Source organism: Cetorhinus maximus, chromosome 2 (assembly GCF_964194155.1).
Source record: "Cetorhinus maximus chromosome 2, sCetMax3.hap1.1, whole genome shotgun sequence".
NCBI classification, from domain to species: domain Eukaryota; kingdom Metazoa; phylum Chordata; class Chondrichthyes; order Lamniformes; family Cetorhinidae; genus Cetorhinus; species Cetorhinus maximus.
The window spans coordinates 7,390,299-7,414,652 of record NC_135880.1 but is presented as its reverse complement, the minus strand read 5'-3'; the positions used below and the strand labels follow the sequence as shown (position 1 = coordinate 7,414,652).

Below are 24,354 nucleotides of genomic sequence, written 5' to 3'. Positions count from 1 at the left end.
TCTGTTCCTATTTTCGTATATTTGTTTGCTCATATGTTTGTATGGCACAGCAATAGTAATAGGGGATTCCATCGTCAGGGGAGCAGACAGGCATCTCTGCGGCAGTAAACGTGACTCCAGGATGGTGTGTTGCCTCCCTGATGCCAGGGTCAAGGATGTCACGGAGCGGCTGCAGGACATTCTTCTGGGGGAGGGTGAACAGCCAGAGGTCGTGGTCCGCGTTGGGACCAATGACATAGATAAGGAGAGGGATGAGGTCCTGAAAGCACATTTTAGGGAGTTAGGGAGGAAATTAAAAAGCAGGACCTTAGAGCAGTAAGCTCAGTGCCACATGCTGATGAGGGCTGAGCGATTGAACACATGGCTGGAGAGTTAGTGTAGGAGGAAGGGAGGGCATCAGATTTCTGAGGCATTGGGACCAGCTCTGGGGCAGGTAGGACCTGTACAAGCCAGGATGGATTACACCTCCGCAGGACTGGGACCAATATCCTCACAGGGAGATTTGCTGGTGCTGTTGGGGAGGTCTTAACCTATCTTGTCGGGGGCGGGGGGGGCGGTGGTGGGGGAGGGGGGGAGAACCTGAGGAGCAGCTCAAATTGGAATGAAATAAAGCTGGTAACTGGAAGTAGAAAAATAACAGGTGAAATTAGAAGGCAGAGAAAACAAAGGTGAGCATCAACTAGGCTTAGAATGTGGAAAAATGTCGAAAAGACCAAGTAAAGGGCACTCTACCTGAATGTACGCCACATTCACAACAGGAAGATCATTTAAAGGCACAAATCGAGGTAAATGGGTATGATCGAACTGCCATTAAGGAAATGGGGCAAAGGGCGACCAAGACTGGGAACGGAATATTCAGGGATATTCAACTTTTAGGAAGGACAGGCAAAAAGGAAAAGGAGGCGGAGTTGCCTTGATAATAAGGGGTGGGATCAGTGCATTCGTGAGGGAGGATCTCAGGTGGCGAGAGCAAAATGTGGAATCTGTTTGGGTGGAGCTAAGAAACAGTAAAGGGGCAGCAGACATCGGGTTGGAGTTGTTTACAGGCCACCAAACAGTAGTGCTAATATGAGGCATGGTATTCATCAGGAGATTGAAAGACTGCAGAAAGCTGCAGCACAGAGGGATTTGGGGGTCCTCGTGCATGAATCACAAAAAGCTAACATACAAGTTCAGCAAGTAATAGGGGAGGCAAATGGAATGTTGGCCTTTATTTCAAAGGGAATGGAGTAGAAAAATAGGGAAGTCTTGCTAAAACTATACGAGGCACTAGTTAGACCACATCTAGAATACTGTGAACAGATTTGGTCTCCTTATATAAGGAAAGATGTACTGGCATTGGAAGCAGTCCAGAGAAGGTTCGCTAGGTTGATCCCGGGTATGGAGGGATTTTCTTATGAGGAGAGGTTGAGTAGGTTGGGCCTGTACTCATTGGAGTTTAGAAGAATGAGAAGCGACCTTATTGAAACATATAAGATTCTTAGATGAGGAGGAATTTCTTCTCTCAGAGGGTAGTGAATCTGTGGAATTCTTTACCGCAGAGGGATGTAGAGGCTGGGTCGTTAAGTATATTCAGGGCTGAGATGGACAGATTTTTAATCAGTCGGGGAATCAAGGGTTATGGGGAAAAGGCAGGAAAGTGGAATTGAGGATTATCAGATCAGCCATGATCTCACTGAATGGCGGAGCAGACTCGATGGGCCGAATGGCCTACTTCTGATCCTATGTCCTGATGTTCCCCAAACCCTGTAAATATTTTCTTTTCAATTATTTATCTAATTTCCTTTTGAAAGTTATCACTGAATCTGCTTCCTGATCATCATATTGTGTTTTGACCTTCCTACCAGCAGAAACAGTTTCTCCCTATCTGCCCCCTTTCTGGGCGCGTGTGTACCTACACCACAGGGACTGCAGCGGTTCAAGAAGGCAGCTCACCACCACCCTCTGGCTTCTAAGGGCAATTAGGGATGGGCAATAAATGCTGGCCCAGCCAGCGACACCCATGTACCACGAAAAAAATGAAAGTAACCCTTCATGATTTTGAACACCTCGATCAAATCTCCGCTTAACCTTCTCCACTTTCAGGAGAACAACCCCACCATCTCCAGTCTCTCCATATCGCTGAAGCCCCTCATCCCTGACACCATTATAATAAATCTCCTCTGCACCCACTCTAAGACCTTAACACCCTTCCTAAGGTCTGGTGTCCAGAACTGAGCACAGTTCTCCAAGCGGGGGTCCAGAGTGTGCCCAACACTAGACGTGATCCCGCGATTGGACAACATTTGCTGAATAATCCTCAATGTGCTAAAAATTACGCTGACAACCAGTTTAGGATTGTCTACCAGGCTCGCAGTGTGGCACATTTGTGTGTACTGGAAGCAACATACATTAATACACAGGGCCCTGTTCCTTGCAGATGGGAAGAACATGTACACACATTGTAACTGTTTCAGCTAAACAAAACAAAATAAGTGACAGCCATTCACTGGTCCATTCCCCAGGGCAACGTCTTGACCAATTAAAGTCAAACTGCCTGGTTTAAATTTCAAACAATGCTCGGCAGTTAATTGTCAGTCAGCATCAACTCATCCATTATCCATGGCCGACCAATCAGCACTCTGTTCTCATACGGTATAAAAAATGACGTTTCCCCGGCCATTGGATTGGTATTTTCCTGCAAATGGTTCTGATGAGTGCAAAGTGAAAAGCTTTGACAAAAAAATGTCTCTTTTTTTTTTCAGCGATAACCTTGGGCAGAGTCTTCAGCTCGGCGAGTGGGAGGGGCGGGGCCCCCGCTCACCGAGGCGTAAAGTGACGCGGGGTGACGTCGGGCGTGTGTCCCGACGTCACCGCGCATCATTTAGATTTTCAGTTTGGCGGGGCGCGCAGCTGAGTTGGCCTATTAAGGACGTTTAAAAAAAGCCAATGAAGCAATTTAGCTGAGCTGACCCGTCCAGCCTTAAGGTTGGCGGGGGGATGGGGGGGCGGGGGGGCAGGCGAAGAGCCCAGGCGGCCTTTGTCGCCTTTATCATGAAACCTCATCCACGGGGCGGGATGAGGTTTCATAAAGTGTTTGAAAATTTTTAAATAAAATTAATGGACACGTCCCAGCTCATGTGACAATTTCACCATAAGGGGACATGTCCTTAAAACCTTTGTTTACCTTTAATCAGTGTTTTATGACTGTTGTGGTCACTTTGACAAACAGGAGTCTCAGGTACAGGTCACGATCGTTTATTCGAGCGATTGCAAGGAGAGGACCATCTCAAGGCAGCTTGAGATAGCACTCTGCTAAACTACAAACATACAGCTTATTTTATACACTTACTGATCACATACAAGAACAATGTTCAAACTCCTATCTTGTCAGCATTTCGGTTACATCATACATGCTCTTTCACGCTGACAGAGACTTCTCCCCCTATCTAGGCTGGGGCCATCTATCCTTCCCCTATCTGTTGAAGAGCACACTTAATATTAGTTGTTATTGCCATCCTCTGACTACAGTCCGGCTCCAAGGCCTTTCTGTTGTTTGCAGGCCCTTAAGGCTGTGCAAGGTTCATCTGGTAACCTTTCACTGTTGGTAGCGCTGGCTGCCTGGAGATTTCAAGCAATTCGTTCCCTTTCAATAAATTCTTACTGTATTTTCCCCTAACAATAAGTGAAAGTAATCTCCCTGAGGCACAGACTCCCCGACTCAGGCAACACAGGGAACGCTCAGCACTTCCGGCCTTAATCGGCCTGCCCACGTAAAATGGCAGCACCCAGCCAATAGGGGGCACCGATCGACTACACCCACCCTCGCCCGCCCCCGCACAACCGCACTCCCCCACCCCCCCCCCACCCCCCCCGCAAACCCCCGACGAGGAGAAAATTCTCCCCCTTGTTTCTATTTGTTTTAGTTGATCGGTGAAGGCACCATTTGAGTGAATGGTTCCAGGTCGTTTTTGAACTGAGGTCTGTTCCTTTTCTTTTATCTGCCAACCAGAATCTCAGGAACCAGATCCAACATCTTCATGAGGTTTAAGACAACAGTTGATGACGGGTTGTTGCTATGGAGAGGAGACAGTACAATGAGGCTTAACAGTGACTTCATCTCACTCGGTCTCCAGGATGGCGCCTTGGTGTTCAGGTTAGTGTCTGGGCCTTGGTGTGTGGTTGCAGCTAGGTCCTTGGTATGTGGTTGGAGCCTGGGCCTTGGTGTGTGGTTGGAGCCTGGGCCTTGGTGTGTGGTTGGAGCCTGGGCCTTGGTGTGTGGTTGGAGCCTGGTCCTTGGTATGTGGTTGGAGCCTGGGCCTTGGTGTGTGGTTGGAGCCTGGGCCTTGGTAGGTGGTTGCAGCCATGGTCCTTGGTTTGTGGTTGGAGCCTGGGCCTTGGTGTGTGGTTGGAGCCTGGGCCTTGGTGTGTGGTTGGAGCCTGGGCCTTGGTGTGTGGTTGGAGCCGCGGCCTTGGTGTGTGGTTGGAGCCGCGGCCTTGGTGTGTGGTTTGAGCTGTGGCTGACACTGTCAAGGATGTTTTACAAGTGAATATAGGCTGTTGCTCAATGCAGCCATAGGTGGTAAAGTGTTCACTGGTTTTATAAAGACATGAAGGGACAGGAAAAGACTAACTTCTCCTTTCAGCATGTCCCAAACAGCCAGGGTGTAATTAACAGTCACATTCCCTAATGTTCAATTTCACCTGCACCAAATTCCCTGGAAAAGGTAAAAAAAAAATATCAAGGCTAATTCAAAGAAGAAACAAGTTGGAAAATCTCTCTTTGACCTCCGGGTTCCAGTGAATCACTGTGGCCATGACTCATACTCAACATCCCAGCCACCTCCAGTACACAGAGATCTCATCGATGGACAACTCTAGCTCCTTACTGAACGCCCACAGTGAATCAACTGACCGAATACTGGGAATCTGAGGGACTGCGGAACAGAGGATGGGAAGGGAATTCCTCAACTCCAGTTCAATGACCCCTGGCTCGTTTGCTCAGTTTGATAGAAGCATAGGATTTAGGAGCTGGAGTATTCCCCAGGCTACTTTCAGTGAATGCACTGTGCTACTGGGTAACATAAACCATGATAGTCCCTGTTTCCACCCGCAGTCTGGGCTGAGTTATCCAACGCGAGATCTCGACAGTGGTTAGGGTCAGGGTTAGCAACTCTGGCTGAGAGGAATAAATCAGCTCCAGCTTTCTGCCTAGTGCCCCCATGGATAGGAGGCCTGTGTATTTAGAAGGTGGATCGGGAGAGGAGAGGGGAACGGTGGTGATTCCCACTGCAGTCAATGAGCCTGCTGATACTCACCGCCTGCGCTCACACAATGAAGAGTAATCATGTAGTCCGGTCAGGAGAGAGCTGCTCCGAACATTGGTGTCAACCTCAGCAATGAGTTCACGAGAGGATGACAAAAATAAAATTAGCACTCGTTATATTAAGCCCAGAGCATAACATCACTTTAATCTTTCAATACTTACGCAGGTCTTTATACAGGTCCCTATATTGGCCCTGTATTTACCCGGGTGTTTATATCACTCTCTATATTGTTCCTGTATTTACCTGGGTGTTTATATCACTCTCTTTATTGTTCCTGTATTTACCCGGGTGTTTATATCAATCTCTATATTGTTCCTGTATTTACCTGGGTGTTTATATCACTCTCTGTATTGTTCCTGTATTTACCCAGGTGATTATGTCGCTCCCGGGTGTTTATATCGCTCTCTGTATTGTCCCTGTATTTACCCGGGTGTATATATCGCTCTCTGTATTGTTCCTGTATTTACCCGGGTGTTTATATCGCTATCTGTATTGTTCCTGTATTTATCTGGGTGTTTATATCGCTCTCTGTATTGTTCATGTATTTACCCGAGTGTTTACATCGCTCTCTGTATTGTTCCTGTATTTACCCGGGTGTTTAAATCGTTATCTGTATTGTTCCTGTATTTATCTGGGTGTTTATATCGCTCTCTGTATTGTTCCTGTATTTACCCGGGTGTTTATATCGCTCTCTGTATTGTTCCTGAATTTACCCAGGTGTTTATATTGCTCTATTTATTGTTCCTGTATTTACCCGGGTGTTTATATCGCTCTCTGTATTGTTCCTGTATTTACCCGGGTGTTTATATCGCTCTATTTATTGTTCCTGTATTTACCAGGGTGTTTATATCACTCTCTGTATTATTCCTGTATTTACCCGGGTGTTTATATCGCTCTCTGTATTGTTCCTGTATTTACCCGGGTGTTTATATCACTCTCTGTATTGTTCCTGTATTTACCTGGGTGTTTATATCGCTCTATTTATTGTTCCTGTATTTACCCGGGTGTTTATATCGCTCTATTTTTTGTTCCTTTATTTACCCGGGTGTTTATATCGCTCTCTGTATTATTCCTGTATTTACCCGAGTGTTTATATCGCTCTCTGTATTGTCCCTGTATTTACCCGTGTGTTTATATCGCTCTCTTTATTGTTCCTGTATTTACCCGGGTGTTCATATTGCTCTATATTTATATTCCTGTATTTACCCGGGTGTTTATATCACTCTCTGTATTGTCCCTGTATTTACCCGGGTGTTTATATCACTCTCTGTATTGTCCCTGTATTTACCCGGGTGTTTATATCACTCTCTGTATTGTCCCTGTATTTACCCGGGTGTTTATATCACTCTCTATATTGTTCCTGTATTTAACCGGGTGTTTATATCACTCTCTGTATTGTTCCAGTTATAACCTTGGCAGTGGCACTGTTCACATCATGGTGAACGGATCATTTCATGATGACCGGTGGCATCGGGTGAAGGCAGTTCGGTGAGTCCCATTGTTGCGTGTGTATGTGCCTTTTGTTGTTGATGTATGTAGGAAGTAGCATGCATGCATTTGACCTGTGTACATGTCCATGTTTGTAGTTACCTGCTTACTCATGCCTGCCAACGACACCAGTAGGACCTCTCTCTTGACCTCTTCATGCTCTGTGAGTTATCACTCTGTGTGTTATCACGCTGCGAGTTATCACTCTTCGAGTTATCACGCTGTGTGTTATCACTCTTCGAGTTATCACGCTGTGAGTTATCACTCTGCGAGTTATCACTCTGCGAGTTATCACGCTGCGAGTTATCACTCTGCGAGTTATCACTCTTCGAGTTATCACGCTGTGTGTTATCACTCTTCGAGTTATCACGCTGTGAGTTATCACTCTGCGAGTTATCACTCTGCGAGTTATCACTCTTCGAGTTATCACGCTGTGAGTTATCACTCTGCGAGTTATCACTCTGCGAGTTATCACTCTGCGAGTTATCACTCTGCGAGTTATCACGCTGCGAGTTATCACGCTGCGAGTTATCACTCTGCGAGTTATCACTCTGCGAGTTATCACGCTGCGAGTTATCACTCTGCGAGTTATCACGCTGTGAGTTATCACGCTGTGAGTTATTACTCTGTGAGTTATCATGCTGCGAGTTATCACGCTGTGAGTTATCACTCTGCCCGTTATCACTCTGTGAGTTATCACTCTGCGAGTTATCACGCTGCGAGTTATCACGCTGCGAGTTATCACGCTGTGAGTTATCGCTCTGCGAGTTATCACTCTGCGAGTTATCCCTCTGCGAGTTATCACGCTGTGAGTTATCGCTCTGCGAGTTATCACTCTGCGAGTTATCCCTCTGCGAGTTATCACGCTGTGAGTTATCGCTCTGTGAGTTATCGCGCTGTGAGTTATCACGCTGCGAGTTATCACTCTGCGAGTTATCACTCTGTGAGTTATCACTCTGTGAGTTATCACGCTGTGAGTTATCACTCTGCGAGTTATCACACTGCAAGTTATCACGCTGTGAGTTATCACTCTGCGAGTTATCACGCTGTGAGTTATCGCTCTGTGAGTTATCGCTCTGCGAGTTATCACTCTGCGAGTTATCACGCTGCGAGTTATCACTCTGCGAGTTATCACGCTGCGAGTTATCACGCTGCCCGTTATCACGCTGCGAGTTATCACACTGCGAGTTATCACTCTGTGAGTTATCACTCTGTGAGTTATCACGCTGCGAGTTATCACGCTGCGAGTTATCACGCTGCGAGTTATCACGCTGCGAGTTATCACACTGCGAGTTATCGCTCTGTGAGTTATCGCTCTGTGAGTTATCACGCTGCGAGTTATCACGCTGCGAGTTATCACGCTGCGAGTTATCACACTGCGAGTTATCGCTCTGTGAGTTATCGCTCTGTGAGTTATCACGCTGCGAGTTATCACGCTGCGAGTTATCACGCTGTGAGTTATCACGCTGCGAGTTATCACGCTGCGAGTTATCACTCTGCGAGTTATCACACTGCGAGTTATCACTCTGCGAGTTATCACGCTGCGAGTTATCACGCTGCGAGTTATCACGCTGCAAGTTATCACTCTGCGAGTTATCACGCTGTGAGTTATCACACTGCGAGTTAACACTGCGACTTATCACTCTGCGAGTTATCACGCTGCGAGTTAACACACTGCGAGTTATCACGCTGTGAGTTATCACTCTGCGAGTTATCACGCTGCGAGTTATCACGCTGCGAGTTATCGCTCTGCGAGTTATCACGCTGTGAGTTATCACACTGCGAGTTATCACGCTGCGAGCTATCACTCTGCGAGTTATCACTCTGCGAGTTATCACTCTGCGAGTTATCACGCTGCGAGTTATCGCTCTGCGAGTTATCGCTCTGCGGGTTATCACGCTGTGAGTTATCACGCTGCGAGTTATCACACTGCGAGTTATCACGCTGCCCGTTATCACGCTGTGAGTTATCACGCTGTGAGTTATCACTCTGCGAGTTATCATGCTGCAAGTTATCATGCTGCAAGTTATCACACTGCGAGTTATCACGCTGTGAGTTATCACACTGCGAGTTATCACGCTGCCCGTAATCACGGTCTGAGTTATCACGCTGCGAGTTATCACACTGCGAGTTATCACGCTGCCCGTTATCACGCTGTGAGTTATCACTCTGTGAGTTATCACGCTGTGAGTTATCACACTGTGAGTTATCACGCTGTGAGTTACCACTCTGTGAGTTATCACGCTGCGAGATTTCACTCTGTGAGTTATCACTCTGCGAGTTATCACACTGCGAGTTATCACTCTGCGAGTTATCACACTGTGAGTTATCACTCTGAGTTATCACTCTGTGAGTTATCACTCTGCGAGTTATCACTCTGTGAGTTATCACTCTGTGAGTTATCACGCTGCGAGTTATCACTCTGCGAGTTATCATGCTGCGAGTTATCACGCTGCGAGTTATCACGCTGCGAGTTATCACTCTGTGAGTTATCACGCTGCGAGTTATCATGCTGTGAGTTTTCACTCTGTGAGTTATCACACTGTGAGTTTTCACTCTGTGAGTTATCACGCTGCGAGTTATCACTCTGTGAGTTATCACTCTGCGAGTTATCACTCTGCGAGTTATCACGCTGCGAGTTATCACTCTGCGAGTTATCACTCTGCGAGTTATCACTCTACGAGTTATCACTCTGCGAGTTATCACTCTGTGAGTTATCACACTGCGAGTTATCACTCTGTGAGTTATCACACTGCAAGTTATCAGGCTGTGAGTTATCACGCTGCGAGTTATCCCTCTGCGAGTTATCACGCTGTGAGTTATCACGCTGCGAGTTATCACACTGTGAGTTATCCCTCTGCGAGTTATCACACTGCAAGTTATCACACTGTGAGTTATCACGCTGCGAGTTATCACACTGCAAGTTATCACACTGCAAGTTATCACGCTGCGAGTTATCACACTGCAAGTTATCACACTGCAAGTTATCACACTGCAAGTTATCACACTGCGAGTTATCGCTCTGTGAGTTATCACACTGCAAGTTATCACACTGCGAGTTATCCAGCTGCGAGTTATCACACTGCAAGTTATCACACTGTGAGTTATCCCTCTGCGAGTTATCACACTGCAAGTTATCACACTGTGAGTTATCCCTCTGCGAGTTATCACTCTGCGAGTTATCACGCTGCGAGTTATCACGCTGCGAGTTATCCCTCTGCGAGTTATCACTCTGTGAGTTATCATGCTGCGAGTTATCCCTCTGCGAGTTATCACTCTGCGAATTATCACTCTGCGAGTTATCACTCTGCGAATTATCACTCTGCGAGTTATCCCTCTGCGAGTTATCACTCTGCGAGTTATCACGCTGCGAGTTATCACACTGCAAGTTATCACGCTGTGAGTTATCACACTGCAAGTTATCACGCTGCGAGTTATCCCTCTGCGAGTTATCACGCTGTGAGTTATCACGCTGCGAGTTATCACACTGTGAGTTATCCCTCTGCGAGTTATCACACTGCAAGTTATCACACTGTGAGTTATCACGCTGCGAGTTATCACACTGCAAGTTATCACACTGCAAGTTATCACGCTGCGAGTTATCACTCTGTGAGTTATCACACTGCAAGTTATCACTCTGCGAGTTATCACACTGCAAGTTATCACACTGCAAGTTATCACACTGCAAGTTATCACACTGCGAGTTATCGCTCTGTGAGTTATCACACTGCAAGTTATCACACTGCGAGTTATCGCTCTGTGAGTTATCACGCTGCGAGTTATCACTCTGCGAGTTATCCAGCTGCGAGTTATCACACTGCAAGTTATCACACTGTGAGTTATCCCTCTGCGAGTTATCACACTGCAAGTTATCACACTGTGAGTTATCCCTCTGCGAGTTATCACTCTGTGAGTTATCACGCTGCGAGTTATCACGCTGCGAGTTATCCCTCTGCGAGTTATCACTCTGTGAGTTATCACGCTGCGAGTTATCCCTCTGCGAGTTATCACTCTGCGAATTATCACTCTGCGAGTTATCACTCTGCGAATTATCACTCTGCGAGTAATCCCTCTGCGAGTTGTCACTCTGCGAGTTATCACGCTGCGAGTTATCACACTGCAAGTTATCACGCTATGAGTTATCACACTGCAAGTTATCACGCTGCGAGTTATCACGCTGCGAGTTATCAATCTGCGAGTTATCTCGCTGTGAGTTATCACTCTGCGAGTTATCACTCTGCGAGTTATCACACTGCGAGTTATCACTCTGCGAGTTATCTCGCTGTGAGTTATCACTCTGTGTGTTATCACGCTGCGAGTTATCACTCTGCGAGTTATCACTCTGCGAGTTATCACGCTGTGAGTTATCACTCTGCGAGTTATCACTCTGCGAGTTATCACTCTGCGGGTTATCTCGCTGTGAGTTATCACTCTGTGAGTTATCACGCTGCGAGTTATCACACTGCGAGTTATCACGTTGCAAGTTATCACGCTGTGAGTTATCCCTCTGCGGGTTATCACTCTGCGAGTTATCACGCTGCGAGTTATCACTTTGCAAGTTATCACGCTGTGAGTTATCCCTCTGCGGGTTATCACTCTGCGAGTTATCACGCTGAGAGTTATCACGCTGTGAGTTATCCCACTGCGGGTTATCACTCTGCGAGTTATCAATCTGCGGGTTATCACGCTGTGAGTTATCACTCTGTGAGTTATCACACTGCGAGTTATCACTCTGCGAGTTATCACTCTGCGAGTTATCTCGCTGTGAGTTATCACTCTGCGAGTTATCCCTCTGCGAGTTATCACTCTGCGAATTATCACTCTGCGAGTTATCACTCTGCGAGTTATCACTCTGCGGGTTATCACTCTGCGGGTTATCACGCTGCGAGTTATCACACTGTGAGTTATCACTCTGTGAGTTATCACTCTGCGAGTTATCACTCTGCGAGTTATCACTCTGTGAGTTATAACTCTGCGAGTTATCACGCTGTGAGTTATCACGCTGTGAGTTATCACTCTGCGAGTTATCACTCTGCGAGTTATCACTCTGTGAGTTATAACTCTGCGAGTTATCACGCTGTGAGTTATCACGGTGCGAGTTATCACACTGCGAGTTATCACTCTGTGAGTTATCACGCTGTGAGTTATCTCGCTGTGAGTTATCACTCTGTGAGCTATCACTCTGCGAGTTATCACACTGTGAGTTATCACGCTGCGAGTTATCACTCTGCGAGTTATCACGCTGTGAGTTATCACTCTGCGAGTTATCACTCTGCGAGTTATCACACTGCGAGTTATCACACTGCAAGTTATCACGCTGCGAGTTATCACGCTGTGAGTTATCACACTGCGAGTTATCACTCTGCGAGTTATCACTCTGCGAGTTATCATGATGCAAGTTATCAGTCTGCGAGTTATCACGCTGCGAGTTATCACGCTGCCCGTTATCACGCTGCGAGTTATCACTCTGCGAGTTATCACGCTGCGAGTTATCACTCTGCGAGTTATCACGCTGCGAGTTATCACTCTGCGAGTTATCACTCTGCGAGTTATCACGCTGCGAGTTATCACTCTGCGAGTTATCACGCTGCGAGTTATCACGCTGTGAGTTATCACTCTGCGAGTTATCACTCTGCGAGTTATCACGCTGCGAGTTATCACGCTGTGAGTTATCACTCTGCGAGTTATCAGTCTGCGAGTTATCACGCTGCGAGTTATCACACTGCGAGTTATCACACTGCAAGTTATCACGCTGCGAGTTATCACGCTGCGAGTTATCACACTGCGAGTTATCACTCTGCGAGTTATCACTCTGCGAGTTATCATGATGCAAGTTATCAGTCTGCGAGTTATCACGCTGCGAGTTATCACGCTGCCCGTTATCACGCTGCGAGTTATCACTCTGCGAGTTATCACGCTGCGAGTTATCACTCTGCGAGTTATCACGCTGCGAGTTATCACTCTGCGAGTTATCACTCTGCGAGTTATCACGCTGCGAGTTATCACTCTGCGAGTTATCACGCTGCGAGTTATCACGCTGTGAGTTATCACTCTGCGAGTTATCACTCTGCGAGTTATCACGCTGCGAGTTATCACGCTGTGAGTTATCACTCTGCGAGTTATCACTCTGCGAGTTATCACGCTGCGAGTTATCACGCTGCGAGTTATCACGCTGCGAGTTATCACTCTGCGAGTCATCACTCTGCGAGTTATCACGCTGCGAGTTATCACTCTGTGAGTTATCACACTGCGAGTTATCACGCTGCGAGTTATCACGCTGTGAGTTATCACACTGCGAGTTATCACGCTGTGTGTTATCACACTGCGAGTTATCACACTGCGAGTTATCACTCTGTGAGTTATCACGCTGCGAGTTATCACTCTGTGAGTTATCACTCTGCGAGTTATCACTGTGAGTTATCACACTGTGAGTTATCACACTGTGAGTTATCACTCTGCAAGTTATCACTCTGCGAGTTATCACTCTGCGAGTTATCACGCTGAGAGTTATCACTCTGTGAGTTATCACGCTTTGAGTTATCACGCTGCGGGTTATCACTCTGCGAGTTATCACGCTACGAGTTATCACTCTGTGAGTTATCACGCTGCGAGTTATCACTCTGCGAGTTATCACTCTGCGAGTTATCACTCTGTGAGTTATCACTCTGCGAGTTATCACACTGCGAGTTAGCACACTGCGAGTTATCACTCTGCGAGTTATCACACTGCGAGTTATCACGCTGTGAGTTATCACACTGCGAGTTATCACTCTGCGAGTTATCACACTGCGAGTTATCACTCTGCGAGTTATCACGCTGCGAGTTATCACGCTGCGAGTTATCACGCTGCGAGTTATCACGCTGTGAGTTATCACACTGCGAGTTATCACGCTGTGAGTTATCACACTGCGAGTTATCACACTGCGAGTTATCACACTGCGAGTTATCACGCTGTGAGTTATCACACTGCGAGTTATCACGCTGCGAGTTATCACTCTGTGAGTTATCACGCTGCGAGTTATCACTCTGTGAGTTATCACTCTGCGAGTTATCACTCTGTGAGTTATCACTCTGCGAGTTATCACTCTGTGAGTTATCACGCTTTGAGTTATCACGCTGCGAGTTATCACTCGGTGAGTTATCACTCTGCGAGTTATCGCGCTGTGAGTTATCACACTACCCGTTATCACTCTGTGCCTCTGTTTTTCTGTTCTCGGTGACTTGTAATCTTGGGAGGACCAATTCCAAGGCTTTCAGTCCCTTAACAAACTCCCAAACCTTGGCACCAGTTCATACGCTTCCCAAGGCTGAACCAGACTTGCCTGATTGATTTCCCTTGAGTGGAGAGTCTAATCTCAACATTCTCTCCATTACCTCAGCTCCCTCACCACCGAGCCTCAGCTCCCTCACCCACCCTGCCTCAGCTCCCTCACCCACCCTGCCTCAGCTCCCTCGCCCACCCTGCCTCAGCTCCCTCCCCCACCCTGCCTCAGCTCCCTCACCCACCCTGCCTCAGCTCCCTCGCCCACCCTGCCTCAGCTCCCTCACCCACCCTGCCTCAGCTCCCTCACCCACCCTGCCTCAGCTCCCTCGCCCACCCTGCCTCAGCTCCCTCACCCACCCTGCCTCAGCTCCCTCACCCACCCTGTCTCAGCTCCCTCACCCACTCTGCCTCAGCTCCCTCACCCACCCTGCCTCAGCTCCCTCACCCACCCTGCCTCAGCTCCCTCACCCACCCTGTCTCAGCTCCCTCACCCACCCTGGCTCAGCTCCCTCACCCACCCTGCCTCAGCTCCCTCACCCACCCTGGCTCAGCTCCCTCGCCCACCCTGCCTCAGCTCCCTCGCCCACCCTGCCTCAGCCAACACCCACCCAGCCTCAGCTCCCTCACCCACCCAGCCCCAGCTCCCTGGCCCACCCTGCCTCAGCCAACACCCACCCTGCCTCAGCTCCCTCACCCACCCTGCCTCAGCTCCCTCACCCACCCTGCCTCAGCTCCCTCACCCACCCTGCCTCAGCTCCCTCACCCACCCTGGCTCAGCTCCCTCGCCCACCCTGCCTCAGCCAACACCCACCCTGCCTCAGCTCCCTCACCCACCCTGGCTCAGCTCCCTCGCCCACCCTGCCTCAGCTCCCTCACCCACTCTGCCCTCAGCTCCGTCACCCACCCTGCCTCAGCTCCCTCACCCTCCCTGCCTCTGCTCCCTCACCTACCCTGCCTCAGCTCCCTCACCCACCCTGCCTCAGCTCCCTCACCCACCCTGCCTCAGCTCCCTCACCTACCCTGCCTCAGCTCCCTCACCCATCCTGCCTCAGCTCCGTCACCCACCCTGCCCTCAGCTCCCACTTGCTCAGATCTCAGTCATTTATTCTTTGGTAGCAAAATGCTCTGGATGCTGGAAATCTGAAATGCAAACAGATAATTGCAGAGAAAAGAGACATGTCTAAACGATCAGGTACAATGTGTGTACATGTTCTTCCAGTCTCTGAAGTACAGGGCTCTATGTATTAATGCGTGTAGCATCCAGTACACACGCGTGTGCCACACTGCGAGCGTGACTGACTGTCTTAAACTGGCTGTCAGTGTAATTCTCCGCACATTGAGGATTATTCAGCAAATGCTGTCCCGTTGTGAATCGTATCTAACGTTGGACACTGTGGCCAGGAGCGGGGGGGTTGTGAGTGTGGGGGTGGGGTGGTGGGTGAGGGGGGCAGGGGCAGGGCCCGCTTGCCGACACATAGAATGACGCGGGATGACGTTGGGTGGAACTCCTGATGTCACCCCGCGTCATCTCCATTTTCTGGTCAGCGGGGGCGCAGCCGAATCAGCTATGCGCCCACCGACCTGTCAACGGCCTATTGAGGCCATTCAAAAAGTCGTTAACATAATTAATGGACCTGCCCGCCGGCCGGGAGCCCGGGCGGGCTTCAGAAAAAGCATCAAACCTCATCCACCAGGCGGGGTGAGCTTTCTTGAGGGTTTTTAAAAATTTAATAAATGTTTTGATTTAAACTGATGGACACGTCCCAACTCACGTGGCTGTGTGATAGGAGGGGACATGTCAGGGAAATTTTGTCTGTGCACCTTGACCATTGTTAAATTTGGCGCCGATCTCCCTGAGGCAGCACTGAGCCTCAGGGAGATGAATGCGCTCTTTCCTGCGCATGTGTGAGAGAGCCCACTCTCGGTTCAGGGAATCCCCATCTGCCTGCGCAGTGAGCGCACAGCGCTTCCGTGCGGACATCACGCTGGGTTGGCCTTAATTGGCCCGCCCGCGTAAAATGGCGGCACGCCCCCAATCGGGGGCACCGATCGGTGGTGCTCCTGCCCCCGCCCGCTCCTGCATTTCCCCCCAACGGTGGTGGGGGGGGGGAATGTTCTTCCCTGTGATTTGAAATTTTGCTTGATGCTGAAATTGGGCATATCAAAGGCATCCTGCAGGACAATGGCTACCCTGACCCAGATCACAAACTCATGATCGGGCCTAAGGGCGTCACTTTCCATCCCGAAAAGTGCCCAGTCTGCCCCAGATTACCCCAACAGGGCAGGTATCGCAAACATCTGAGCAACAGGTGAAGCTGGCTGCTTCACGCTGTTACTATGCAGCAGCAACACGAGTGGTATTGGCCACTAACAGGATGCTGCCGACAAGCCAAAAAAACATTCTGCCTATCACACAAATGAGTAACGTGGTACATGAATTTCAGTGCCAGTGTGATGTTAGGTATATAAGCCGTACATCCCAAAGACTGGCTTTCATATCAAACAGCATGTCCCAGCCACTGGTCACAAAGGGCAAGGTACAGACCCGTACTCGCAAAACTCAAATACAGTGTCCAACATGAGATATAATTCCACGATGGGACAGCATTTGCTGAATAATCCTGAGTGTGCTAAGCATTATACTGACAGCCAATTGAAGATTGTCGGTCACGCTCACAATGCGGTGAGTTTGCGTGTACTGGAAGTTACATATTAACACACATGGGCCCTGTTCTTTGCAGACAGAAAGAACCTATACACACTTAGGGCAGGCAGTGACATAGTGGTATTGTCACTGGACCAGTAATGCAGAGACCCAGGGCAATGCTCTAGAGACCATTAAGAATATAATTAAAGCATTTATGAATGTTGCCCGTCCAACCTTAAAGTCGGCGGGGGGGGGGCAAAAACCCCAAGCGGCCTTCCCGTTTTTCAGGAAACCTCATCCACGGGCGGGAAGAGGCTTCCTGAAGCTTTTATAAAACAATGAAGTAAATTTCCCCACTTTTACAAACATGCCCCAACTCATGTGTCACAGTCACATGAGGGGACATGTTTGAATAAATTTTTACATTATTTATTGTCTATTTTACATTTTATTGTCCCCATCTCTGTAACCTCCTCCAACTCCGCTCCCCTCCCTATCTCTGTAACCTCCTCCAACTCCACTCCCCTCCCTATCTCTGTAACCTCCTCCAGCCACTACAACTCTCCCTATCTCTGTAACCTCCTCCAGCCCTACAACCCTCCCTATCTCTGTAACCTCCTCCAGCTCCTACAACCCTCCCTATCTCTGTAACATCCTCCAGCTCCTACAACCCTCCCTATCTCTGTAACATCCTCCAGCTCCTACAACCCTCCCTATCTCTGTAACATCCTCCAGCACCTACACCTCCCGGAGATTGCTGTGCTTTTTCATGCGGATGTGTGACAGAGCCCAGGCCCTGACTCTCTCTCCTCCCCCCACCCGCACAAGTAGCGCTGAGTGCTTACGGCCACCCGTCATGCTGGGCGGGCCTTAATTGGCCCGCCCGTGTAAAATGGCAGCGCGGCAGCCAATCGCCGGTGGCCATCAGCTCTACCCCAGCTCCCCACCCACCATAGGGGAAAATCTAGGCCCATGAAACCATTGTCGATTGTTGTAAAAACCCATCTGGTTCACTAATGCCCTTTAGGGAAGGAAATCTGCCGTCCTTACCCGGTCTGGCCTACATGTGACTCCAGACCCACAGCAATGTGGTTGACTCTTAAAAATGCCCCTCTGAACAAGGGCAGTTAGGGATAGGCAATAAATGCTGGCCTAGCCAGCGATGCCCACATCCCATGAATGAATTTTTAAAAAAGATTACGCCCGTCTCAGCTAAACAAAATAAGTGACAGCCATTTGCTGACTCATTCCTCAGGGGAATGCCTTGACCAATCAGGGTCAAGTTGCCTGGTTTAAATTTCAAGCAATGCTTGGCAGTTAACTGTCAGTCACCATCAGTGGAGTATTCTCCGTGGCAATGCCACTTGCCAACCAATCAGCAATCCCTCCACATCCAGTATAAATTGTTGCCTTCCCCTTGTATTGGTGTTCTTGCCAAGTGTCCTGATGAGTGCAAGACAAAAAACTTCGACATGTCTCTTTTATCAGCAATACTCAAGTTCTGTACCGCCAAACAGAAAATGCTGGAAAAACTCAGCAGGTCTGGCAGGATCTGTGGAGATAGAAACAGAGTTAACGTTTCGAGTCCGTATGACCCTTCTTCAGTCCTATTGCACTCGTAACATTGACTCTTTTTCCCTCTTCACAGATGTTGCCAGACCTGCTCAATCATTTTTTGTTCGTTCTGCCTCCAGTGCACTCCTGGCTGGCCTCCCACCTTCTACCCTGAGCTGTCCCTGTCTCGCAACAAGTCCCATTCAGCCATCAACCCTGTACTTGCTGATCGAAATTTGTTCCCAGTTCAGCACGCATCATCATAAAATACTCATCTGGTTTACAAATCCCTCCATGGCTTCAGCCCTCCCTATCTCTGTAAACTCCTCCAACTCCACTCCCCTCCCTATCTCTCTAACCTCCTCCAGCACCTACACCCCTCCCTATCTCTGTAACCTCCTCCAACTCCACTCCCCTCCCTATCTCTGTAACATCCTCCAGCATCTACACCCCTCCCTATCTCTGTAACCTCCTCCAACTCCACTCCCCTCCCTATCTCTGTAACATCCTCCAGCACCTACACCCCTCCCTATCTCTGTAACCTCCTCCAGCCCCTACACCCCTCCCTATCTCTGTAACATCCTCCAGCATCTACACCCCTCCCTATCTCTGTAACCTCCTCCAGATCCACTCCCCTCCCTATCTCTGTAACCTCCTCCAACTCCACTCCCCTCCCTATCTCTGTAACCTCCTCCAGCACCTACACCCCTCCCTATCTCTGTAACCTCCTCCAGCACCTACACCCCTCCCTATCTCTGTAACATCCTCCAGCACCTACACCCCTCCCTATCTCTGTAACCTCCTCCAGCACCTACACCCCTCCCTATCTCTGTAACATCCTCCAGCACCTACACCCCTCCCTATCTCTGTAACCTCCTCCAGATCCACTCCCCTCCCTATCTCTGTAAACTCCTCCAGATCCACTCCCCTCCCTATCTCTGTAAACTCCTCCAGCCCCTACACCCCTCCCTATCTCTGTAACCTCCTCCAGCCCCTACAACCCTCCCTATCTCTGTGACCTCCTCCAGACCCACTCCCTCCCTATCTCTGTAAACTCCTCCAGCCCCTACACCCCTCCCTATCTCTGTAACCTCCTCCAATCCCTACACCCCTCCCTATCTCTGTAACCTCCTCCAGCCCCTACACACCCTCCCTATCTCTGTAACCTCCTCCAGCTCCTACACACCCTCCCTATCTCTGTAACCTCCTCCAGCACCTACACCGCTCCCTATCTCTGTAACCTCCTCCAGCCCCTACACCCCCTCCCTATCTCTGTAACCTCCTCCAGCCCCTACACCCCTCCCTATCTCTGTAACCTCCTCCAGTCCCTACACCCCTCCCTATCTCTGTAACCTCCTCCAGCCCTACACACCCTCCCTATCTCTGTAACCTCCTCCAGCCCTACACACCTTCCCTATCTCCGTAAACTCCTCCAGCCCCTAAACCCCTCCCTATCTCTCTAACCTCCTCCAGCTCCACTTCCCTCCCTATCTCTCTAACCTCCTCCAGCTGCACTCCCCTCCCTATCTCTCTAACCTCCTCCAGCTCCACTTCCCTCCCTATCTCTCTAAACTCCTCCAGCTGCACTCCCCTCCCTATCTCTGTAACCTCCTCCAACCCCTACAGCCCTCCCTATCTCTGTAACCTCCTCCAACCCCTACAACCCTCCCTATCTCTGTAAACTCCTCCAGCTCCACTCCCCTCCCTATCTCTGTAACCTCCTCCAACCCCTACAACCCTCCCTATCTCTGTAACCTCCTCCAACCCCTACAACCCTCCCTATCTCTGTAACCTCCTCCAACCCCTACAACCCTCCCTATCTCTGTAACCTCCTCCAACCCCTACAACCCTCCCTATCTCTTTAACCTCCTCCAGCCCCTACACCCCTCCCTATCTCTGTAACCTCCTCCAGCACCTACACCCCTCCTGATCTCTGTAACCTCCTCCAGCACCTACAACCCTCCCTATCTCTGTAACCTCCTCCAGCTCTGACACCCCTCCCTATCTCTGTAACCGCCTCCAGCCCTGACACCCCTCCCTATCTCTGTAACCTCCTCCAGCTCCTATACCGCTCCCTATCTCTGTAACCTCCTCCAGCTCCTACACCCTTCCCTATCTCTGTAACCTCCTCCAGCCCCTACACCCCTCTCTATCTCTGTAACCTCCTCCAGCCCCTACACCCCTCCCTATCTCTCTAACCTCCTCCAGCTCCCCTCCCTATCGCTGAAACCTCCTCCAGTCCCTACACCCCTCCCTATCTCTCTAACCTCCTCCAGGTCCACAACCCTCCCTATCGCTGAAACCTCCTCCAGTCCCTACTCCCCTCCCTAACTCTCTAACCCCCTCCAGCTCCACTCTCCTCCCTATCTCTCTAACCTCCTCCAGGTCCACAACCCTTTCTATTATCTATACTCTTTTGAACTAGGGCAAAGCCCTTGCCTAGCCAGCGGCAATCATATCCTGTGAACAAATTTTTAAAAAAACCTCCACACCCCTCCCTTGTGTTAAAGGCGCATTTGTGTAAAGATATCCCTGTGTACATAAAGGTGTACAGGTATGGGCGTGTATATTTGGAAGTGATTGTTTCCAAGTATTATTGTTTGCGTTTATTCCCAAGGAATTTCCTCAGCCTTGTCAGCCACCATGAGAGATTGGTGGAATTAATGCTCAGATAAATATGCAAATCCCCTGTCAAAGTTACCATGACTGACCGTGTGCCTGCGCCATCACCCTCCCCACCGAGGGCTTTTACTCCTCTTTGTATACACGTTTCTAACTGTGTGTGTTTCTAGATAACCTAAGAACTAGGAGCAGGAGTAGGCCATTCAGCCCCTCGAGCCTGCCCCGCCATTCAATACGATCATGGCTGATCTCATTTCGGCCTCAACTCCAATTTCCCACCCTCTCCCCATAACCTTTCAACCCGTTACTAATTAAAAATCTGTCTATCTCCTCCTTAAATTTATTCAGCGTCCCGGCATCCACTGCGCTCCGAGGTAGTGAATTCCACAGATTCACGACCCTTTGAGAAAAGTAATTCCTCCTCATCTCTGATTTAAATACCCCTTAGCCTAAAACTATGGCCTCTCATTCTAGAATGCCCCACAAGGGGAAACATCCGCTCCACGTCTACTTTGTCTATCCCCTTTAGCATCTTGTATACCTCAATTAGATCTCCTCTCGCCCTTCTAAACTCTAGCAAGTATAGGCCTAAACTGCTCAATCTCTCCTCATAAGACAAGCCCCGCAACTCTGGAATCAATCTAGTGAACCTCCTCTGAACCGCCTCCAATGCAACTACATCCTTCCTCAAGTAAGGGGACCAAAACTGTGCACAGTACTCCAGGTGCAGTCTCACCAATGCCTTGTACAGTTGCAACAACACTTCCCTATTTTTATACTCTATTCCTTTAGCAATAAATGCCAAAATTCCATTTGCCTTCCTTATTACCTGCTGTACCTACATACTAGCTTTCAGCAATTCATGCACAAGGACACCCAGATCCCTCTGCACTGAAGCATTCTGAAGTTTCTCTCCATTTAAATAATAAGTCACCTTTTTATTCTTCTGACCAAAATGGATAACCTCTCACTTATCCACGTTAAACTCCATCTGCCAAATTTTGGCCCATTCACCTGACCTGTCCATATCCATTTGTAAATTTCTTATTTCTTCATTGCAACTTACTTTCCCACCTATTTTGGTGTCATCTGCAAATTTAGCTATAGTACCTTCTATCCATGAATCCAAGTCATTAATATAGATGGTAAATAGTTGGGGCCCAAGGACCGAACCCTGTGGCACCCCACTAGTTACAGCTTGCCATCCAGAGAAAGACCCATTTATCCCGACTCTCTGCTTTCTGTTGGTTAGCCAATCCTCTATCCAAGCTAATATATTACCCCGAATTCCGTGTGATCTTATCTTGTGTATTAATCTTTTGTGCGGCACCTTATCAAAGGCCTTCTGGAAGTCCAGATATACTACAGCTACAGGATCCCCATTATCCACTTTGCTTGTCACATCTTCAAAGAACTCTAGCAAATTAGTCAAACACGATTTACTCTTCAGAAAGCTATCTCTGTGTGTGTTTCAATATCACTCTGTTTCAGGGATGGACAGTCGGGAAAGCTAACAGTCGATGATTATGGAGCAAAAACCGGGAAGTCCCCAGGAATGATGCGCCAACTGAACTTCAATGGACCTCTGTATGTAGGTAAGGGGAAGTCAGTGTGTGGCGGTCTCAGACATGTATTGAGCTGTCAACTCTCACAGAGGGCAGCTAAGACACATTGCTGGGGGTCTGGAGTCACAGTCACCTGTAGGCCAGACCGGGTAAGGACGACAGATTTCCTTCCCAAAAGGACATTAGTGAACCAGATGGGGTTTTCCCAGCGACCGATGATAGTTTCAGGGTCACCGTTACTGAGACTAGCTTTATATTCCAGATTTTATTAGTTGAGTTTAAATTCCACTAGCTGCCGGGATGGGATTTAAACCCATGTCCCCAGAGCATTAGCCAAAAACAAAAATTGCTGGAAAAACTCAGCAGGCCTGGCATCATCTGTGGAGAGGAAGACAGAGTTAACGTTTCGAGTCCATGTGACTCTTCCTCAGATGAAGAGTTCTGAAGAAGAGTCATACGGACTCGAAACGTTGACTCTGTCTTCCTCTCCACAGAGGCTGTCAGACCTGCTGAGTTTTTCCAGCAATTTCTGTTCTTGTTTCAGATTTCCAGCGTCCGCAGTATTTTGCTTTTTTCCCCAAAGCGTTACCCTGGGTGCCTGTATTACTAGTGGGGACAGACTGAGAGACATGTGCACGGTGCATGGACCTGCCTGAGACTCTTACTGACACCAAAGTCAGCAATCAGTAAGATAGGACTAGACACCTGAGAGAGGGTATTCCGGTCGGCGAGCTGGGGGGGAGGTCGGGGCCCCGCGTCATTTCCATTTTCAGGTCGACGGGGACACAGGCGAATCACCTGTGAGCCCACCGACCTGTCAACGGCCAATTGAGGCCATTGATAAACCCATTTAGGTAATTGACAGGGCTGCCCGTCCAACCTTAAGGCTGGCGGGGAGGCCGGGAGCCCTGGCGGGCTTCAGAAAAACCATGAAACCTCATCCACGGGCTGGGTGAGGTTTCATGAGGGTTTTTAAAATACTTAATAAAGGTTTCAGTAAAAGTGATGGACACGTCCCAGCTCATGTGGCAGTGTCACATGTCAGGGAAATATTTTTAACATTTGCCTTAAGTTGTGAGTCGATCTCCCTGAGGCAGCGCTTAGCCTCAGGGAGATGAGTGAACTCTTTGCACTCCCGGCTGAGGGAATCTCCCCTCCCCCGCGCCCGCACAGTGAGTGCACAGCGCTTCCTAGCGGACGTCACGCTGGGCGGGCCTTAATTGGCCCGCCCACGTAAAATGGCGGCGTGTCCCCGACAGGGGGAAGTTTTCCCCCTGATATTCTGAAGCTGTGAAAAACCATTGAATGATCAGAGGACAAAGCACAGGTCAGGTCCCTGTGGCGAGAGGGTGTTCGCACCTAACCCTATGCATGAAGCAGCTCCCTCCAAACAGGCAATAGCTCCTTTCGTAGAGAAAATGCTGCGTATCAATCATACAAGGATTGGTAAAACAATAATGTGGGTGCTTTGTTTGAAGATAAGAATGTGCACAGATAATGTTAACTGGAAGCCTACGTAGACACGTCTGTCCTGTAGGACTCCTGCTGTAATCCTGTCAATCATGGGATTACACATCACAACCTGTCTCATAGTGGATGGGCCGAACTTTGAGGTACAGCCCTTTCAGGTACATATGCATCACATCACAACAAGAAGCAGCTCCCTATACACAGGAAATAGCTCCCTATACACAGGAAATAGCTCCCTCCGCACAGGAAATAACTCCCTCTGCACAGGAAATAGCCCCTTCCACACAGGAAATAGCCCCTTCCACACAGGAAATAGCTCCCTCCACACAGGAAATAGCTCCCTCCACACAGGAAATAGCTAACCTCACACAGGAAATAGCTCCCTCCACACAGGAAGTAGCTCCCTCCACACAGGAAATAGCTAACCTCACACAGGATA

At 49.0% G+C, this 24,354-nt stretch overlaps 1 protein-coding gene across 1 annotated transcript in view; it reads left to right on the top strand.

Moving 5' to 3' along the window:
- egflam (EGF-like, fibronectin type III and laminin G domains) overlaps positions 1-24,354 on the top strand; it is a 170,050-nt gene that overhangs the window by 143,418 nt on the left and 2,278 nt on the right. The window contains exons 21-23 of the mRNA XM_078560625.1: positions 3,992-4,135; positions 6,711-6,794; positions 22,372-22,475. Coding sequence (XP_078416751.1) covers positions 3,992-4,135; positions 6,711-6,794; positions 22,372-22,475 — 332 coding nt within the window. The remainder of the gene's footprint in view (positions 1-3,991; positions 4,136-6,710; positions 6,795-22,371; positions 22,476-24,354) is intronic.